At 55.9% G+C, this 21,421-nt stretch overlaps 1 protein-coding gene across 1 annotated transcript in view; it reads right to left on the bottom strand.

The window, feature by feature from the left end:
- AGRN (agrin) overlaps positions 1-21,421 on the bottom strand; it is a gene marked incomplete at both ends in the record, with an annotated part of 60,976 nt that overhangs the window by 28,276 nt on the left and 11,279 nt on the right. The window contains 2 exons of the mRNA XM_079545478.1: positions 4,715-4,762; positions 11,178-11,198. Coding sequence (XP_079401604.1) covers positions 4,715-4,762; positions 11,178-11,198 — 69 coding nt within the window. The remainder of the gene's footprint in view (positions 1-4,714; positions 4,763-11,177; positions 11,199-21,421) is intronic.

The raw sequence follows: 21,421 nt of genomic DNA, 5'->3' as shown, positions 1-21,421 counted from the left end.
AAGATGGGCAAATCACTTCATGCCAAGGGTGAGGAGTGAATTTCTTCCACGGAAAGGGAGCAGGCGTGTAAATTTCTTCAAGAAATAGTACAGATGAGCAAATTTCTTCATGGAAAGGTTAAGGATGAGCACAAGAGGATGGCTGAGCCTTGCAATGTCTACCCGAGGCAGCGGTACCCCAGCCCTGAGGCATTTCGGACACATGGATGCGGCACAAACGGATGCAGCTCAGTGATGACATTCAGCAAACCAGGCTGGCAGTAGGGCTTGGTGATCCTGGAGGCTTTTCTCAACCTCAACCATCAGGCCGAGGAGCAGCGGTGCATCAGGACAGCGCGGCTGACATGAATTCTGCATGAGCCTGATGCGCGTTGCCATGGAGACGCGCGAGGCCTGCGCTCCCGCCGAGGCCCGTCTGAGCGCATCGCCTGCTCCGGGCCCACCCTCCTTGCCATCAATATTAATTACTTGCTTGTCGAGACAGCGGAGCCGCCTGCCCCATCACCACAGCACGACAACATTCACACCGCCCAGAATTGGCAGGGCCGCGCTTAACCCAGCAGATCTGGGCTCTGAGATGGGGCTGGCAGGCAGCATCACCCAACCCTGCTTGGGAACACCTATGCTGAATGCCTATGATGCTCTGGGGCACAACCCTACCGGCTCCAGCCTTCCCCGGCCACAGCCATGGGAAGCCCCTTGAAGCTCCCCATCCTAAAACCCATCCCATCCCTTCCTAAAACCACCAGGACCCGAATCTGAGCAAAGCACCTCAGCCCCAGCTCCCACCTGGAGCACACAGCCCGGCCCCTGCAGCAGAGCAGGGCTGCCTTCGTGTTTCTGTAATTAAGACGAGCGAAAGCCGATCGTTTGGAAGATCTGAAAGCAAAATCTTGTGCTGGAGGCGGTGGTGAGCAAGGTGAAGGTGGTGCCGGGGGCGGACAGGGCAGAGGGAGGTGAAAGCATCACCTCCTTGGGCTCTGAGACATCAAAGCTGCTCTTGTGAATCAAACACCATCTTAAAAGGCTCCCTCATTAATCTGTCAGAGCCCCGCTGTGAGCGCAGCTCGCAGCAAGATGTCGTGGCTCCGAATCACTGGGAGGATTCATCAGGAAGGGGAGCGTGATGGGAAGGAGCCCCAGCAGCGGGGTTCTGCCTGACCCAGTGCACTGAGAGCACACAGGCTCCCCTGGGGAGCAGGCTCTGCCCCAGCACAGCAGCAAAACCCAAAGCTCGATGGCAGCCGGCGCCCGCCCAGCTGGGATGCAGCCTGCACCAAGAGGCGAGGGGAAAACACCCATGCATCATTCCAAGCTTCTCCCACCAGCTCTGTACTGCAGAGCGGGGTGTTTACAAAGCAGGAAGATGAGGAGCAGCCAGCTGGGTGCCCGCAGGGAACACAGCTCCTCCCCAGCTGCAGCGGGTCCGTAGCCCATCCCCATCTGTGTTGACAGGCCAACACAGCACGCTGCCCTTTGCTGCCCTTTCCCAAGGCTGCAGGCTCCGGCAGAGCCTTTCTGCAAGGTTTGCTCATGCTGGCTGCAAGGATCTCACCCAAACCTCAAGTGTGGCACCCAGCTGGCTGCCCACAAGCATCCCCCTGCACACCTACAGCTTCTGCTCTTGACAAACACCTCTCCATCACCAAAACAGTGACGCTGTGCCACCGTGACACTGGGACACACTCCTACAAAAGCAGCATTCACTGGTCAGCACAACCTCTTGCAAAGCACAGAGCCTGGCAGTGTTTCCTAATTTGGGAGCTTGCAGTGATGCAAGCTTCATGCAACAACTTCAGTACAGCACGGCCAAGGGGAAGAAAAGATGAAGCCCTTTTTGATGCTGCTGCTTTGTCACAAGGCTCCAATGCTAAATGCCTTGTCCTGAGAGACATGGGGCACAGATGTGGGGGCAACAAGGTAAGGCTCAAAGACTGCAATCTCATCAAGGACTTTATGCACGGAAAAGCAGGAACACCTTTGCAGGTCCCCCATCTGCTTCTCCTCTAACACTTAAGCCACATAACATGAAAGAACATAAATTGATCCCCAAGAGAAAGCTCAAGCCTCACTGTAAATGGAGAGGAAAATGCTCTCAAGAGATCAAAAGTGGTGTCTAATAACTGCTGCTACCTTATCTACTGCTCAGCTTTTTTTGAAGAGCTATGTTTAGCTTCTCTCCTCTCTCCAGAGCAACCCTGCGCCACTCCAAACTGGCTCAGCCACCAGCAGAGCCCTGCTGTTCCAAAGGGATGGTTCAGCTCTTCTCTTCCCGTCCCCTCCCTCTCCTCCACACTGAGCAGGTAAAGAACACCAGTGCTCCAACATGGGGCACGAATCTCCCCCTGCTCCCCATCATACCAAGGATGGAAGACCTTCCCCTGCTCCCAGCTGGGATCAGCCCCTCTGCCAATTCATTCTGTGGGATCCAAGTCTCACATTGGCTCCTGTCAAGAGAGGACTAGGCTAGGATTAGCAGCCAAAACCAGCAGGGTGTTCCAGTGCTGCCAGGCACAAAGGGAATAGGATTGAAGAGACCGTTTTATTTTAAGTTATATTTGTATGGCTTGTCTCCCAGGCTAGCTGAGCATTTCCTTTCCTGTCCCCTTGAGCAGGTGCAGAACTGCCTGGAGAGCCACCTGCCTCTGAGAAAAGAGGAGTTCAAGGCTTTATCCCCACGCCTGACCATACCTTAGGGCAAGGCAAAGCCAGCCCACAGCCAAGGCTCTCCCCACCTCCCCTCCTTTTACAGCCTCCCACCAGCCAAGGGCCCTGCACCTGCACCAGTGAGTTCCAGTGCAAGTGGAGGTGACACTAGGTGACAAGTGATAGGACACGAGGAAGCAGTCTCAGGCTGCACCAGGGGAGTTTAGACAGAACATGAGGAAGGACCTCATGGAGACAATGGCTGAGCATTGCAAAGGGTTCCAGTGGCCGGGGCAGTGATGAAGACCCTGTGCATGGAGGAACTGCAGAGCAACCAAGGGGAGGTGAGCATCTGATGTGACTTCCAAGCCCAAAGCAATTATTTCCCAACATCTGTTCTCCAGAGCCAGAAGAAGACAATATCCAGGATTGAGAGCACTAACCAGCTGATTGCCTAAGCCAGTACAGAAAGCCACCTGCACCAGCATTTCCCTGCCTAGTTCCATGTCTGGGACCAGTCAAGTTCCGCTCTGCAAACCCTGTAGTTATGTCCCCATCTCATGTGTCACTGCTGCTTTTATGCATCCATAAATAAGCATCAAGAGCTGCTCCCAGGCCTGGCACGTTGGGCCAACATCACTCCATTCTCAGACGCCAAAACAAAATGGGTGTTCAACCCTCTCTGCCTTCTGGGATGTATCCAAGCCTAAGAGGGATGGGACCTGAGCCTTTCCCACAGCTGGTCGGTACCATAAGCAAACTACCAGCAAGAGATGGCACCCCAAGCAAGCCATCACAGCTTTCCCATCCACAAGGGCTGCTCAGTAGAACAGCTCCATCATATTCCTCACTGGAACAGGAGCAGAGCGTGCACAGGCATGGTGCGAGCACAGCAAACACAAACCTCCACATCTCCTGCATGCGGCTCCACCGAGGGATGCTGCAAACAAACAGAGCTCCAACCACTCATCACAGACGCTGGAAGAACACCCACTGAATCCTCCCTCTCGGTTCATCTCGCTCCAGGGGGTGCAGAAAGGTGCAGCCCACCCTGCCCTGCACCTGCCCAAGCAGTGCTGCCCTGGGGGGGGGCATGGGAGGTGTTTGCAGCACCTGGAGGAGGCACCTTGCCTGGCGCAGCACCAACCGTGGTACTTTTCCATCTCCCATGGGGACCAGAGATCTTTGGGAGTATGTCATCTGGATGGGCAGGGCTGCTCATATTTTGGAGCCCTAAGCTAGGAGTTACACCTACGTTCGTTTTTATTTTTGCTTTAGATATCTTCTCTGGTCCAATTATAGATTAATCACATTTTATCTAGCATCCGTTTCTCCCCCGCCTCCTTCCCCACCCCCATCAGAGAAGGCAAGAAAGAAACAAACGTGTTATTAATTGGCTGCAGTTTTTCTGCTGGGTTCTTCTCTGTGCACATGAGATGAGGGAGGATGGGGAAGGTGGCTGGGGAAGGAGCCTGCCAGCAGAGAGCAGGGCAGTAGAAGCCTGATTTTCAAAGAAAACACAGCTCATCTGATGACATTATCTGAGCACATGCTTGCCTGCCAGCAGCTTTTAAACCCATTGGCTGCCAGAAAGCGAAGTTCTACAAATGTGTGGATCTGGCATGGCCACATGCCACAGGTACATGTGCCACTTGCTTTGCTTTTTGCTCCCTGCCTGCAGAACTTCTGCACCTCCATCTTCCCAGTTCCTTTTCCCAAAATCCACACGGCACAGCCACTGAGCTCAGCGCTGCTGCTTTCTAAGGTCCCTTTCTTTCTCCAGCCCCCACAACCTCAGCAGACGAATCAGCAACGCTGCCAGAGCACAGCAGAGGCCCCATCTGCTCCTCCAGCCTTTCCCCACTTCCAGAACGCATCACACAAGCAGCAGAAGGGCAGAGGCTCTGCCCTCCCTCCTTACGCAGGGATAAATGCATCCCCAGGGAGGGCGAGCGGCGAGCTGCTCTGCTCTGAGCACAGACAGATCACAAAATAGATCACTGGGTCAGGGAGGCTCCAGCAATTCGCCTTCATGGGAGCAAGCTGCAGGAAGCAGGGGTGTACTTACCATCTCGAGGGGTCGGCGGAGTCTGGGTAAAATAACTATTGGGCTTATCTGCAAAGAAAAACAAAACAAGGAGCTATCAGCAGTGTTATTGCACACACTCCTCCTCCCCCACAGCTTCTCTCCCTGGTGGATTTGGGGCCATGGAGCACCTGCAGTGAGCAGGGAACAGCAGGAGCAGCCCCAGGAGCCTGGCTCTCCTGCTGGCATCACTGAGCATCTCTGGCTGCAGCCCTCCTCTGCACCATTTGGCCACGCCGCAGTGCAAATCCCACTGTGGGGCCCATTGCTTGGGACAGGGACAGCACCGGGGGAGCCCAGAAAAGGAGAGGGGACAAAGAAGCACAGGCAGACAGAATATCCCGAGCATAGGACTGTGAGGCACAGCCCTGCTGTCAGCCAGCTCTTTGCATTTGGAAAAGCAGAAGAGTTTCACTCAGGAGCAGCCCATAGCCGGTGTCAAGCTGCCACCTAGTAAGCAATGCACCCATGGCAGCAGAGGGGACATGCTGCTTCCTTACCACCCCTCCATTCCCCTCCCATTGCCTCTGCCCTGCTCTGGGCAGTACTTTTGCAATGTATTCACACCTTTTACCAGTTGTCCAAGCACACACACCCAGGGAAGCTGTGCACCCCAAAACTGGAGGACCCACCCATCCCCTGAAGGCTTTCCTCCCTGCAGGTGCATTCCAGCATCAAAGAGGTCAGTGACACCATTGCAAGGAGTGTGCCTGGAGAAAAGCTGGTGCAAGGATGAGGCCACAGAGCAGCCAGCAACACGTGGCTACGTGCAATATGCTCAGCCACACCAGAAGCAGACTGGCAGCCCGAGCACTGAAGAAGGACTTCCACCTCTCCCCAGCCTTCTCCTCCTTCCCCTTCCCTACCCTGCTCCTCCCACGGCCCCGGGGGGCACCTACAGTTATTGAGGAAGAGCAGCACAGCAAATCCCAGCGTGGAGGTGGCCAGGAGGATGAGACAAATGTTGCACGGGATCATGAAGTAGCGCACCACCAAGGAGACCTTGTGCTGGTACAGCCGGTCCCGTTCCAAGGCCCCCGGTGCCATGGGGTACTGGCAAGCCGTCATGCTGTGCTTAAAGTTCAACCTGCTGGTGATCCATCCAAGGCAGAGCGGCCACGAGGCTCACACAGATGCCCTCTGTTCCCCTTTTTTTGGCAGCAGCAAGATCCCAGTTTTCCCAGAGGTTCCCATCCTCTAGGGAACAAGAGGGCAGCGCAGGTTGGTGGCACCTTCAGGACCAAGAGTTTATCTCCACGTCTGCCATCATGGGTCTGAGCATTTTCTGGAGAGACCCCCACAGCCCTGTGCTCAGCAATGCCCCTTCCAGCCAGGGAGACGTCAATCCGTGCGTGCCAGCAGAGAGCGGGCAAAGAAACCACGAGCAAAAGTGCTGAGAGCTCAACTCCTGCCTCCAAGCCCACCGGAATGGTGACAAGTATGCTGGGGGGCCACCGCAGCACCCCCACACCCCGGTGCCTGCGAGCAGAGCTGGCAGAGGGGCAGCAGGAAGGGGACCAGCATGAGACCCCTCTCTCAGCCTCCACGTCCTCTCAATGGCTCCGGGGATGCCGCTGCTCCCTCCACGCTCCTCGCACCTCCTGCAGCCGCGGCTCCTTGGGATGAGTTCTCCCAATCCCGTACCCCTCAGGCAGGGCTGGGGAGGACCCCCACAAACCGCAGCCCCTCTCACAGCGACCGCAAATCCAAATCCATCCCCGCTCTGCTGGTGCTCAGCTCCTCTCCCCCGCCGCCTCGCCAGCTCTCCGGCACCCTCCCAGCCCTCGGGCCAGCAGCAAGGGGCCACCGCCTCGCTCGACCCCCTTTGCGAGCTGTCACCTCGCCGGCAGGGAGCACGCTGCCAGCTGTCACCTGCGTGGTGGCTGGGATGGGCCAGCTCCCCTTCTCACACTGCTGTGACATGCCAGTCCGTCCCAAAGCGGTCCCCGTCCCTCGCCGAGCCGGGCATCAAGAGAGCGACGGTGGGAGCGATGCGTGCGATGTGACAGCGCTCAGCCCTCATCCACCCGCGTGCGGTCAGAGGGCTGAGCGGCACCAGACAATAAAATGACAAGGGAAAAGGAAGAAAAAAGCCAAGCAACCGCGTGTCCCCGCCTGCCCCACGCCCCGAAGTTTCTCCGCCTCGTTCAGCTCCGGTGTCCCGGTCCCTCCGGAGAGGAACGGCAGCCGACAATAGGGATGAGAAAAGAAGATGAGGAAGGACGCCGGGTCGTTCGCTTCGCCCGCGCCCGTGATGGGAGCAGGAACGGCTGTGAACAAAGGCAGCGGGCAGCGCTCTGCCCCAACGCTCGAGGAGCACAAAGGCAGCGGGAGCTCAGCTCGGCTCCTCGCCCCTCGTCCCCACGCCGCAGCCACCTGCGAGCATCCCCGCCAGCATCCCGCTGCTCCCGGCGAGACGGAGCGCGGGGTCCTCCTCGCCCTGCTCCCTCGGGAGAGCACGGGAAGGGGAAAAAAAAAAAATCCCTCTCCTCCGCCTCTTCCCCCCACCCCCTTCGCCTTTTCATTCGTGAACTAAAGATGTTGGGAGAGGCGGGGACTGCACTGTCAAAACTCATTATGCCTCCCCCGGCAGCGCCTCTGCCCGTGCCCCCTCCCCGCTCCGCCCGCCCGGGCCGGGACCCCCAGGAGCCAAACGGAGCGGAGCATGAAAACCAGCGATAAAAAAACATACCAACCTTTTTTAAGATACGTATTAGAGAGAGAGCGAGGTGTAATGACACCTTCTGGTACGCTCGGAGCTGGGGAGGTAAGGAAGAAACCCATGCCTAGGCAAAATGCTGCCCTACGGGAGCAGAGAATTCTCCCTGGGAATTTCGGGAGCATCATAAAAAGGTGCGGAGTGCTCCGGCCCTCTCCTCCTCTTGGTCACCACCACGCAGGTGACAAAATCCTTCACCCAGGCTTGGAATCCTTCTGCATCTCCCACACATGCAGGTGCCCGGAGCCTGCAGCACGGCAATGCCCAGCCCATGGCCTCAATGCTCCCTTCGGGTCAGGGTCTCACTGGAAACTCAGTTCCCCCCCCCCCCACCCCAGCAAGGCTTGGCTTCCCATAAAGAAGGAAAAAAAAATCCCAAAGCAAAGCGAGGCCATTTGCATCCCCCGGTGCATGTTTACACATGCAAATCAGCCTGGCACAGTCTTCCCTTTCTTCTCGGGGCTGCAGGACTTGCACCCCCCCCTTTCCTCCCCCCCCAACCCCGGCCATTGGGGGCCACTTGTAGGGGCAGCTCTGCAGGAGCTCCCTATGCACGTCCTGGGGGAGGTGGGTTCCAGCTCCAGCCCACTGCACCCTCAAAGAGCACCACATCCACACCTTTGCCCCCTGTGTATTTCAGATGAGGTTTTACAGTCAGAGGAGCCACTTGCATTGGGGATATATCACATTTGCCAGATCCACGTGGACCATCAGTTTGTTATCCCCAGCACACACTCTTCACGCTTTGGGCACCGTGAAACACCAGACAGAAGAATATAACAGAGCCACCGTGGTGACAAACCACCTCAGGCTTTCCAAACCTGGCTCACAAGAGCTGCCCAGCCTCAGGCACAGCTGCTACTCCTCTATGACGGGGAAGAAAACATTATCTTTGTGTACATCCATCCTTCCCCGCCCATTTCTCCGAATGAAAGCGTTCGACCCATTAAGGCCTCCGTGTGGTCACCAGCCACTGGAAAAGCTGGTGCTGTTAATGGGTTTATCGCTGGGATTTCACAGCCAGGAGGTCACAGCTGCTGGCAGCACGCAGCCGATGGGCAGAAGGGGCTGGGTGAGGTGGGGTCCCCAAGCCCATAGCTGCAGATGAGGGCTCCATCTCGGGTCCACGCACATCCCACAGATGGGGGAACGCTCGCGTGCGTTTTTTGCAGGACGCCAACCTCAAACTGGGAAGAAAACACCAACCAGCAGACGCCCATTTCGTTCCCTTCGCCCCTTCGTTTCTCCTCACCAAATGCCACGTACCAACCTGAGCCCAAAACGCAGTGATGCTCGGGGGTGGGACTGACAGCTGTCAATCTGTCCCTCCTTGCAGAGCCCCTGCAGAATCCCCCCCTCAGCTCCTACTGCTGCCAGGCTGATTCCCCACCTGGCTCCCTTCTCGCTAATCCTGTTTGGCAGGGAGCTAATTGGGATTTATGTGACAGCACCCAGTGCCTGGAGAGCCATTTCGCACTCCCTCCTGGGGAGGAGGAGGAGGAGGGAGCCCGCAGAAGGTGCTTACACGTTCTCCCTTCCCCATCCCCTCCTGCAGTTTTACAGGCTAATTACCAGCATTACAGCAGAGAGGAGAGGGAGGGGGAGAAAGTGGGGATTTTAATTATTTCATTTAACACTTGGCAGGACCCAGCTCGACTCCTGCTGAGCACTGCCTAGAAATAAAGAGCTTTAAAACCCTGCCAATGGGAGATGGGGGAGAGAGGGTCACAGCCACTCTCCGTGGGCAAGTCCCATCCGTGCACACCCTGCATGTAGGCAGGAACCTGCTCCTCTGCTATCCCAAAGTCACAGCGTGGAGCCCACACCTCGTCTACCTTGTCCCACTATGCAGCAGTGAATGGGTTTTATGCCTGCTACCCCTCTTAATTAAAAAAAAAAATACATATAAAGGCAATTCTTTAGAACAAGAGTAGCACACAGCAATCCGTGTGCTGCTATAAGGATGAGGCTGCTGCCCCAAAGTGGTCACACAGCAAACCAAAATCAACCCAGGGAGGGAGGTGGTGCAGTTTGATGCTAAATCCATGCTGATGCCCAGTGCTGTGCCCAGGGACCCGTGGCAGCCCCTGGTCACACTGCTGTCCTTTGGCTTGTTGGGCTGCCAGGACAATTCCCTGTTGCAGGACAAGGGCTGCAGAGCAGGGCTGAGGCCAAGCTGATGAGACAGAGACCCTCAAAGCTCATCCCTCTCTTGTGATCCCCATTACTCCAGGTAGGCAGCACTCCTGCCTTAACCCTAATGCAGGACAAAGGTCTGGAAGCTCACCCCAAAACCAGCATCGTTCACAGCCAGCCAACAGCCCCGACACAGCACAGCACAGCCTGCTCCTCCTGTGGTCTCACACTGCCATCTGCTGCTCTCACTGCAAACGTTCAGATGCGAGGAGCTCCAGCCAGGCTGGGAGCATTGCACTGGGGCCACTCGCTGCATTATGGCATGAGTATGGATGAGTGGGACTCGCTGCATTATGGCAGCATGGAGGGGATCACAGAACCTGTCAGGTTGGAAAAGACCTCTGAGATTACCCACCTTGCCCACTAACCACGACCCTCAGCCCAGCAGTGCAGCCTGCCCAGGTCCCTCTGCAGAGCCTTCCTTATCCTCAGGCAGGTCAACACAGCCTCCCAACTTGCTGTCCTCAGCAAACTTACTAAGGGTGCACTCAGTCCCCTCAACCAGACTGTCACAAAGCTATTAATCAGAGCTGAGCCTGCTACCAATCCTGGGCAACACCACTAGAGACCAGACTGCAGCTGGATGCAACTCCATTCATCACCACTCTCCGGTCCAGACAGTTTTTATACCCAACAAACCCATCTGCACAAGCCGTAGGCTGCCAGGATGATCCTACAGCAACACAGCAGGGTGAACAACCAGCTCAACAACCTCACGGATCGACCAGTGGGGAAATCCATCCTGCTAGCAAGAAGCAGCCACGCAAAGCAAAGCCATCAGAGCTGGACTCGATGATCCTTCATGGGTCATTTTCAACTTGGGATGTTCTAAGCCCTGCTCAGGAGCTTGAAGGGAGCACCAAAGGAAGCCCTTTATCCCCTCACCACCAGCAGCATCTTACAGCTAAGGAGCAGGATGCCAGCAGGGGATGCTGTCGGCTCAGCTAGCACTGCTCCCAGCTATGCTGCTCCCAGAGAGGCCCAGGGTCCAAGCCAGGAGCAAGCAGCTCTCAATAAAACTTTTATATCCCTCCGTTCCCCATTCAGCATGTTTTATAGTGAAAGCACGTGGCCAAGCCAGCCTGTGCTCCATGCTCCATCCCACCCCACATCCCACCCCAACACCACTTGGAGCAATGCTGCTCTCCTCCCCACCCCTCCCCAGGAAGGCAATGAAGGGCTGAGGATGGAGAGGGACATGAGACAGGTGAGAGGTGGCCTTAGATCACAGTTTGCACGTTTTGCAAGGACAGTGGCAATCCAGCTGAGCCCACCGACGTCAGGCTGAGAGGATACTGGCAGAAAGAACAGGCAGCTCTTCAAACTGTGATCTAAAGGCAATAGATGCCCCTGAGGTGAGTGCAGCCAGCAGGCCATGGGGATGGGCGTGCTGTCCCCACCTCTGGAAGGGCCCTATTGCTCCAGCATGTCCTGGGTGGATGGAAACATGAGGGAGACTAACCAGTGAGTTTGACAGTGGATGGGAAAAAGAATACATGGTATTTTTTTGCATGACACACCACCACTTACCAGCAAGAAGCTTCCTATGTTCTTTAGAAAGCGAGGGGAAGAGAAAAAGGAGAGAACAACAGTTAGAACAAGAGAACAGGCAGCTCACCCAGCTCTCTCCTGCCCCCAGATCCCTCCTCCTGCCCCCCTCGCAGGGGCACCCCTGGCCCTGCAGCCCCACATTGCACAGAAGAAGCAGACAGAGGAGATGCCATGCAGCAGTGGCATTTTCCCATGGGTTGCAGAAGTCCCACCTTGTCCTGCAGCACGGGAAGATGTCAGCTCTGACCGATAACCACTGGCACTGCAGCACACAATGGCTAACAAAGGCCCTGCAGAGGGCAACGAGTGCAGCCAAAGAGCCAGAAGGCAGCAAGCAGCAGTAGGATTGCCTTGTCAATATTCCAAAATGTTTTCCGAAACCAAGCTCATGCTTTGGAAGCATTCAGGAGCTCAGCCTGGAGGCCGCCCCAATTTCCCCATGCATCTCCCAAGGACCAGCTGCTTCCCATTCACTTTGAAGGAGCACATCCTGCACTGATTCCTCCTACCCAAAAGCATCACCTGGGCAGGAAACCAGAGCACAAGAGGTCCCCTGCCAGCTCTGCATCCCGCCAGGACGAGGAGATGCAACTTCAACACAACTCCAAAGCTCTGCTCCTCCACTTTGACACCCGACCTGTGGGGGCACAGAGGGCTCCCCAATGCAGCGTCAGCATCAGCTCCCACAATGAGCTGTGGGACATGAGTAATGTGACCCTGCAAAGAGCCCTGACAGCTCACCCAGACTATGAGGGGAAAAAAACAAAGTGAGCATTGAGGGCTGGAGAAGGCCCCATGCCAAGGAAGTGACGTGTAGCTTTCTCCATTGGCAACCGGGAGCCCGCTCGGCTCGGAGCTGCTGGGAGATGCAGGGAAGAAAGGAAGAGGGGGGAAAAACAGCTTAAAAATATCCCAGAGCAGCACGGTTATTTTGGGATTTTGATTTATTAAAGACAAAAAAAAAAGGCAGAAATGAAAGCCAAAGTACTATGGCTGGCTCTGGCGGAGATGAAACATCAGCGTCTGGCTGCTGTGCTCCTTCCCTGGCTTCCCATTCAAATGACATGGGCTGTGCCATCCTCAGCACTTGGCAGCTCTTCTGTGCTCCTGGACAGAGTGGCCTGGAGTTGGTGGAAGGAACAGACCCAGGAGCATTTGGGTCTAGGAGCCTCGGGATGAGCTGGGCTGGGGTTGCCACAGTGCTGTGTACCTGCTGTATTTTAGGGGATTCAAGTTGGCCGCTGTCATTGCCAAGGGAAAGAAGGGTTGACAGCACAGATGGCTGTTGAGTGTTGCACATTCTGGGATGCTTCTGATGAGCAGGGATTTGCCTGAGATGACTGGGAGAGAAAATGTGGAAGAGGTCCATTGGGGCACCAGGACCAGAGGTGCAGGGGCTGCTCTGGGTCTGAATCCCAGCCCAAGGCACACATCTTTCCCTCAGTTAGAACCAAAGTGTGATTGAAACAAGGAGCCCCAGAGCCCAGGCTGCCTTCCAACTCAACAAAATCCACCGTGCTTTGATTTCCCCTTCATCATTTTGCAGCAAAGCGAAGCAGCTGTTAGCATCAAAAGGGGAAAACAAGTTTGTTTCACTAGATATTAAACAAACCAGAAAGGAAGGGAGGGCCAGAGGATGTGTTCCAAGGTCAGGCACTTAGCTCTGGAAAGTTTCCCCATGCAAAATGAGCAGGGGAATGCACCCAAATTCTGCAAAGGGGCAACACCGAGTGCTGATGCTGCACCCGAGGAGCACAGATCAGCGTGCAGCCAGACCTGGAGCAAAGCAGAGCCAATTTCCAAGAGCGCTCCAACAACTCATCTCCTGATGCTCAACCAAGGCCCATCCCAGAGCATTGCCATGCCACTGGTGGATCCCAGGAAGCCACCAACGTGGTGCTGGCTCTGGTGAGCCCACGTCGTGCTGCCTCATTCCCAAGGAAACCAGCCAAGGGTTCCCACGCCACCTTCCTGCTGCTCAGTGCATAAAAGCGACACAGACTTCCTGAAATCCCTCTCTCCCTGACCCTCCCTACTGTTCCTCTGCATCCTGCTCCAAGGCCACACTCTGCAGTGAGATAACAAGGCGCTCTGCTGCCAAAAACAGCAGCCAGAGGGGCCCATGATCCACACAAATCTGCATCCAAACAAAGACCCGATTTGAATGGTCAGCCAGTGGAGATGAAGCCTTTTCTCTTGGCTTCCCCCCATTGATGTAAGGCCAGCGTGGGATCTCTGGATGAGCTCCAGGGCTGGTACCAAGCCCAAACCCAGCAGTGGGGCAGGGGACGGGCAGGACAGGTGCCACCTAGACTGGAGAACACCCAGAAGCATTAATTGTCCCTGCTTGGCATTGGAAATAAGAGTGGCACCTGGGCAGGAGGGCAGCAGGAGCTTTCTCACCTTCCCCACTGCCGAGCTGGGAAGAACAGTCCCCGACACACAGCCAGAATTGAAACCAGATGTGTAGGAAGTGTCTCATTAGCAGTAATTGCTTTGCAAGGATTTGAGGTTTCCCCTTCGTGCCACCACTGAGCACACTTTTCAGAAGCAGCCGTGTGTCGGGCACCGGAGGGAGAGGGGAGAGGAAAAAACAGTGAGGGCAGAGCCTTGGCTACACTAACATTTTCATTGAAGCCAGGAGAAGTTTACTCAGGCCAGGCTGGCTGTAGAGGATCGCTGCTGCAGCGGATTAGGCTGAAAAAACTCAGCCTAATCTAACAAGGCCCCTTGTGGCCAAACGGTTTGGGAAGCAGCACCCAGGAAGGAGAGTGGCCATCCTTCCTTCCTCACCCCTAACATTACCCAGGGAGTGCTTTTGCCCGGGTCACAGGGCTGAACACACAATGACACAAAGCCAAGGGCAGCATCCCTGCATGCTCTCGCACTTCTTCTGTTTGTTCTTCCATCCCAGTGAGGATTACAGAGCTGTGCACAGGGGGATGCTGCAGGCGCGCAGCTCCCAGCTGGCTGCCGCTGCTCTGTCCCCTGCAGTCCCAATGGGCACACCTGGAGGAGACCCTCGCTGCAGGACCACTCTTCCAGCTGCTTTCCATCCTCTGCAACACAAAGGATCTGCTTTACGCAGGAGTGAAACCAACCCTGGCATCCCAGTGACAGGGATTCAAAGGAGCTGTGCCTTATTCAGGGGGAGATGAGCACACCAGACCCTACGAACCTCTCTCCCTCCCTCCTTGGGCTCTTTTCCTGCAGCCTGGCTCCCTCCCGGCCCCAGCAGAGCTCGGATCGCCGTCTCCAGGGCTGAGACAATAGCTGCTTATGTTCTGAAGCAGCGCAGCTTTCTGGGCCGGCAGCCAGGGCTGGCAGCTCTCAGCAGCGGGGAATAAAAGGCGCATTTGTGCCGCGCAGCCCCTCTGCACCAGTGGGGCACCCTCAAAGGGAGGAAGGCAAGGCATCAGCCTGCTGGGGAGCAGGCACAGAAAGACAGACAGATGCCCTGGGCTTAGCGAGAGGGAGAAAGGCAGCAGGGCAGAGAGCTTGTTCCAAGCTGCTCGCTCAGAGATGCTCAGCATCCCCTGCCAAGAGAGCATCGGGAGCTGGGGATGCTCTGGGCACCCCGTGCAGGATTTAAGGCTGTGGCTCAGCACCCTGTGCCAGCAGCCAGAGCTGGGGACATCTGCACCGATGTCCCCAAGCAGAGGGATGCTTGCTGGATGCCACCTGTCCTCCTGCTGCCAGCAGAGGCATGGCCCCCAGTTGGTGCAATCTCCCCAATTTGCTGGTGCAGCAGCCAGCTTGCAGCACCCCATGCAGCCCAGCAGGTGCAACACCCCACAGGCTGCAAACACAGCACTGCGCCCCACTGGGCTGTTATTACAGCTGTAGGCAGTATATCATTCATTCTGGTACCCCTCCTCCTCAGCACTGCTGTCAGGTGCAATAGCCAACAGCACAGCCTTTAAGATGCCTGCGTTCTACTACAAAGTGCCAATCAATTAATCTAAAAAATATATATTTATGCATCAAACTGGCCACTTTTTTTTTTTTTTTTCCTCCCCTTTTCTTTTTGTGAAGCTTTAAAGTCACTTTCCAACTGTCCTGAATAATTGAAGTTAACATGAAAATTTAAAGTCTTTCAAGATGTCATTAAAATTCATTCCCTCTCCCCTTGGAGAATTGTCATTGCTGGAGTCCCACGTCGGGCAGACAGCACACACAGCTGCCTCCGGTCTCAGCATTTAACTCCCTTCTCTCTGGCTAAAGAAAACTCACTTGAATGGAGATGCTGAAATAGCATCCTGCATTGCACCAGAGGATATCTCCCCCTGCCACCACCTCCCAGACCAGGAGGAGCAAACCATGGGGACCTGTCTTTTGCAAGCACATCATCACACAAAGCATCCCCGTGTGCCCCAGCCTCCCTTGCCCCACTTTCAGTCCAAGAACAGAGATAAATGCTGTTCTTACCTAGTAATGAATAATCCAGAAGCCACGGGGGAGAGGGCAGCACATGCAAAAGAAAACAGAGCAAAAGCAGTTGGTGAGAGCAAAGCAAAACCCTGCTGCTGGTGGGAGGCTGGAGCACTTCTGTACCCATTTCCCAGGGAGAAGCCCACCACAACCCAAGCAAACAACACATCTGGTGGCAGGGAGGCAATCAGGATGTAACACGAAGCTGCAAAAGGAAAGGAAGGATTCATCTGCCCAAGAAAACCTCAGAAGCATTTAGGAGGAGCCCTGCCAGGACTGAAGGGCAATGCCTTTCACCCTCCTCTTCCCCTGCGAACCCCACGGCATCAGATCTCTTCTCTGCCAGAAGGGATGCACCCACAATTCCCCATGGAGAGAAGTAAGACTGTGGCAAGAATCCCACGCTGAGGGCTGGGATCAGGTAAGAGAGCTCAGGAGATCCAAGGGAGGGTCAGCCCTGCAGCCAGCCAGAGGGGCTGGCAGCCAGCAAGCAGCCCATGCTGCAGCACTCTCATTTCCTAATGGCATGCTTTAATCTCCTAATTGGGCTGCAGCACCACTCCCAGCACGGGGTTAAGTCACCTGGATGGTTCAGGAAGGGGTTGGGCGAGCGGCCAGGGCTGGAAAATCCCAACACCTCCACCAGGGTCTCCAGCACACAGCCCTGAGATCGCACTGCTTAAACCAGGGGAGAAATCACAGCGGGGCACTGAGAGCCTGAGGATGCTGAGAGACACCCAAGCGGGGAGAAACAAAGGGATTCGGGGCAGCAGGCTGCAGGAAAAGGGGTGCGTGCCACGGTGGGGACAAAACGGGCACGGCAAAAGGGCAGCGAGTGCCCAACGGAGCCACAGCAGGCAGCTGCTGCCACCCGCCCGGGGTTGCCAAGGCGGCTGGGCTCTGTATATGTAGCAACAAGCTTTGAAGTCAGGGCAGAGGAATGCATCCCTATCCGTTCGGCCAAGGCAGGGCACACGGCCACCGCCGTGCTGGGTGAGCTGCAGGCACGGAGCATCCCGCCGAGCCAAGAGCTGCAGGACCGCAAGGCTCGGCACCACCAGATCCCTCGATTTGAGCCGGCCCCTCTGCTCACATCCCCGCGTTGCTGATGGATGCCCTGCACTCCGCCTGTACAAACTCGGGCGAATTTTGGGTGTTGATTCGCACGTAGGCAGCTTGCTGCCTGCAAACAATGAGTTCTGTGTGCTGACACCCCCGGCGCGTTGCCGACCATCTGTCCCAACTGGGGGCTGCCATGAGCTCAGCAGCAGAGTTGGCACCAGGATGGGTGTGAAGCTGCCACCCCCCCCCCCCCTTCTCCCCCTACGAGGCACCCACAGGGTTGAAGACGCGGTCAAAACGGACTCACAGAGCCAATTATCCATCCTCTATGCTCATTAAGCACTGTGCAGAGCCCACGTATTCAGCAGGCAGCTCCCAAACTTCCACACTGCGGAACCAAGAGATGCCCACGTCTCCCATCCCATCACGCTTCTATGGCACTAATCATCGATTCAATGATTCTGTGGTGTCTACGGGCACAGCTCCTCTCACAGGACAGCATTCCTGTTTCCAGCCCTGCTCCAGAGCAAAAATGCACCATGCTAACACATAAGACACGCCAGATTCAGCGTGAAAGGAAAGCCTTTAATCTGAGGCAGGCTTCAAGCAAGTGCCAGTTCCTTTCAACCCTGTCCTCCTGTAAACATCAGCTGTGATGGGGTCACCAAGCAGGACGGGGTAGGGAGCATCTGAGTGCATAGGCGTGAAGGAGCCGGACCCTGCTAGGGCAGTAGGAGAAGGCCAGAGCAATACTTTCCCTTACTGAGAAAGTGGCTGAGGGCTCCCCAGGGCCTGCACTCACTGCTTGGGTTCACAGGGCAGAGCTGCAGCCCACGCTGCCGCTTCCCATCATCCGCCTGCAGGAGAATATGGGATTTCCGGGGACTGTTCCAAGGGTTCCCACGCCTGGGCTGGGCATGGCACAGCTTCTGCCACCATCCTGCCCTGTTCCTTCTGCATCTCAGTGCAGATGTTGTAAGCAGAGCCCCCAGCTGCATCCCCGCTACCAACATGCAGATCTGCAGGGCGTCTGCAGAAGCACCGCTTGCAGCAGCGCTGTGCAGTTTAGAAGAGATTCCCTTGAGCAAAGAAAGTGCAAGTCCAGCTGGCTAGGAGTCTAACAGAGCTGTCTGGGAGGAATTATCAGTCTAGAAAAACAATCCCAGCCCGGGTTTCTTTAGATTCCCTCCTGTTTCGGTGCCTGGGAACTGGGTTCCAGCCAACAGCCCTGAGCGCGGCTAGCGAGGTTTCTCATGAGCATGAGGCACATCAACCAGCAGTGAGGGTGTTTGGAACAGGGCAGAGAGGCTGTGAGCACCCAATGCAGCCCCAGAGCTCTGCACATCACACTCTGAGCATCGCCAGACCTCCAGCACTGCAGTTACCCGCCAGCTGCTGAGCTGTGCTGCACGTAGGCAGCCTGCAAACACACTTCTACAACGAGAGGTCCCAGTGCTGTTATTTAAACAGAACACCCCAGGCTCACACCAATGGCACTGCCAGCAAAGCAGCACTGAGCAGGCAGCACATCTTGGTGCTGTATCCAAGAGCAGGGTGCCCCTGCCATGATATGCATGGGTGCAGCCCCTGGGCTCAGCTCTGATGTGTACATCCCCATCTAAAAATGGGTGGGAGAAGCTTTGATGTTCCACTGCGCAGCTCCACAGCAAAGATGGACTATGGGAGATAAAAGAAAACCAACAAACTTCACAACAGGATACATCCTGGAGATAAAGAGGGAAAGAATTTCATTTCCACGGAAGGGATGGCATGTGGTCCATGGAATCACCACGCAGATGATGTTTTCCACTGCTGCCCTTTATGGCACCACACCAGCACGTTACAGATGGGTGGGACAGGCTGCCCCAGTTTGAAAATGCCATCTGGAATCCAGCACCACTGCTCACATGGTTTCCAAAAAGCAGAAACAACAACAAACCAGCACAGGAGCTGAAAAAGCTGGGCTCCATCTCCCAGCAGCAACCACAACACTCAGGGAAGCCACCAGCACTGCATCCATCCCAAGGCAAGCACCTGAGCTGCCAAACCTCCAAGATTCAGTCCCAGCAGTGCATCCCCAGAGGATGAGCTGTGAGCAGAGCTGGCATCAGAAAACTGCTTGCGTGGAAATGCCCCTGGGGACATGCAGCATCCCTTGGCATCCTCCAAGGGAAAACATCCCAGCTGTACTGCTTGCTTCCCCTCAGCAACACAGGGCTTGTTTGAGGGTCTAGGTGCCCAGGGTGTGCTGGGGAACCCCAGCAATAGGGCTGCAAGAAGCCAAATGGTATCCCAGCATCTGTCCTCTAAGAATAACTTTGCTGCCCAGGAGCGCATCACGGGAATTAGCTCCTGATGCTGCACAAGAGCCAGCAACATGCAGGCATGAAGCGAGCACGGATTTACAGGGTAGCCCAGCACTCCCTCAAGTGGAAAAAAACTTTTTTGGATGGGATGAGGCATTTTATCTGGGCAGGAAGCTGGGGTGCAGAGAAGTGCTGTGCCTGGTGCTATCTCACCTGGTTACCAGTGGAAAATAACACTAGAAAGAGATTAAAACCCTTTCACGTGAACAACAAGCTGCAAGGGGAGGGAACAGGAACTCTAAACCAGCAGAATCAGGACGGCAGAGTTGAATTTTCCACGGCACTGCTGCAATCCTGCTCAAGAACCCTCATCCTATCCTTCTCCACTGCAAAGCCCGAACGCTTCGCAACCCCAGCGCAAGTTCCCACAAGCAGCACAGCGGGGCGGGCAGCTGCTCCCCAGCAGCCTTCCCCACACCCTCACGGAGAGGTGCTGCCTTCGTGGCCCTTCCCCACCCTCCCAGACGTGCTCCGGCGGTGTCCGAGCGCTCCTGCTGCACGCGGGGATGCATTGCTGGCATTCCAGCCTGGCAGCGCTCCGCCACACGGCAGACACCTGACCACGGCGCGTGCCATGGCAGGTTGCAAAATGGGAGAGCATACAGCACACGGAGGAGGAGGAGGAGCTGCACTTGCCCTGGGTGCATTCCTCATACCCCCCCCCCCCCTTCCCCTCTGTGAGTTGGGGTCCAAGCAATCCATCCTCCTGCTGCATTCTGCTTTGTCCTCCTTGGCAGGACGGCTCTGCACCTACCTGAGCACCCAACAGCCCTGGGGCACTCCGCACCTATCAAGGAGAATGCAAACCAACAGCTGGCAGTGAGGGGTTTGGTTCTGATCCATGGCTCTGCACCATGCGTTGGTAGCTCCTATCTTGGCCAAAAAGGAGTGTTGCAATCAAGCTACAGCTCAAGGTGCAGCCCATGCTTCTGGGGGGAACAGATTGGCAGAGGCAGAGCGGGGCTGGCAGTGCTCAGCAGGAGACCAGGCACAGATGCACGTTTGCTATTTGGCCCTTCCCTCCCCATTTCCTCTGCAGGGATGAAGCTTCCCAACATCTCCCCATCTGCTTTGACAAAGGCTCTTGCAGCCAGCCTCATCCTGCCCAACCGCTGTGCCTACAGCCAGCAACACCAGGCAGCATAGGCACAACTGAAAGGGGGAAAAGGAAGAAAGAAAAAAGAAAAAAAAAAAAAGGAAAAAGAATAAAAATAATAATAATAATAATAATAAAAGCAGCTTCTCAGGCAAGTTGGTGCAGCACAGCAGCCTGCCCAGCCCCGTGCTGGGGAAGCCATGCACCCACCCTGCAAAGAAGGAAGCATGCAAGCACAGGCGGGCGTGCAGCCGTCGCACTCCCCACTGCACACCAGCATATCCCAAAAGGATGAGAATGGGGATATTTGCAAGAACCCAGCTTTGTGCCCACCTCCCACCACGCACGGAGCACCCAAATGCGGGTGCTGCTGCTTAATTTCCCCCTGCAAGCCTTAGGGAACGAGGCTGGAAGACCAAAGTCTGCCTGGGTTGCATCCTGCTGCCCGCAGCAGATGTTTAAGGAGTGTCAGAGCTGATCAAGGGCTGAGCTCGCCTCCAACACAAGCACACCTCCCCCGGGTCTGGACACCAGCTCTCCAAACTTCAGTGTCTCCATACAGCAAGCAGACATTTCCCTCCCCCATCCCATGCATCCCCCATGCAGGAATTTGGCACCCAGGATGGGGACTTACCCAAAGGGCACAGGAACACGCCCCGGAGAACCGATGCAACCTATGGGGAGAGGTCTCTCCCTGGCCAGGGCTACGTCACCGGGTGACAAAGTGTCCCCGTGCCATTGCTTTCAGGCAACCTCACTGCCCAGGAATGCAGCGGTGCTGGGAATAGCGGGGACGGGATGCTCACCTTCATGGGGCTGGAGCTGCTCCCCAGGGCCGAGCCTCCCTGCACTGCTGCCAGGCGCTGCCGCTGATCCCACTTTATCTCTTAGATAAACAGCATCAGTTCAAACAATTTGCTCAGGGATTTTATTGCTGCATAAACAGGCAGCCCAGCGCTACAAGGGAGGCTGCGAGAAGCAGGAGATGGATACATTAAACAGAGAAATAACTCCCCGAGAGCATGGCTGCCCCAAATGCAGCCTCTCACCAAACCCAAATTGCTCCTACAGCCCAACCGACACCATTTGCACGGGCAACAACCAAGAACTCAGTTCTGACCCTACAGTGTCAGAAGCCACTACAGGGTCAAGCCACCCTCTTACCCCCAGCACCCAAAGGTCAGGGTAGTGGTTTTGCCCCAAGACCCCCACCATAAAGACTGAGCTCTGGAGGGACCCAGCGGAGGACTCACAGCCACCACCCCACT

The sequence above is a fragment of the Tetrao urogallus genome (genome assembly GCF_951394365.1).
Source record: "Tetrao urogallus genome assembly, chromosome: 21".
NCBI lineage: Eukaryota > Metazoa > Chordata > Aves > Galliformes > Phasianidae > Tetrao > Tetrao urogallus.
The sequence above is the reverse complement of the archived record's forward strand: the minus strand, read 5'-3'. Positions and strand labels throughout refer to the sequence as shown.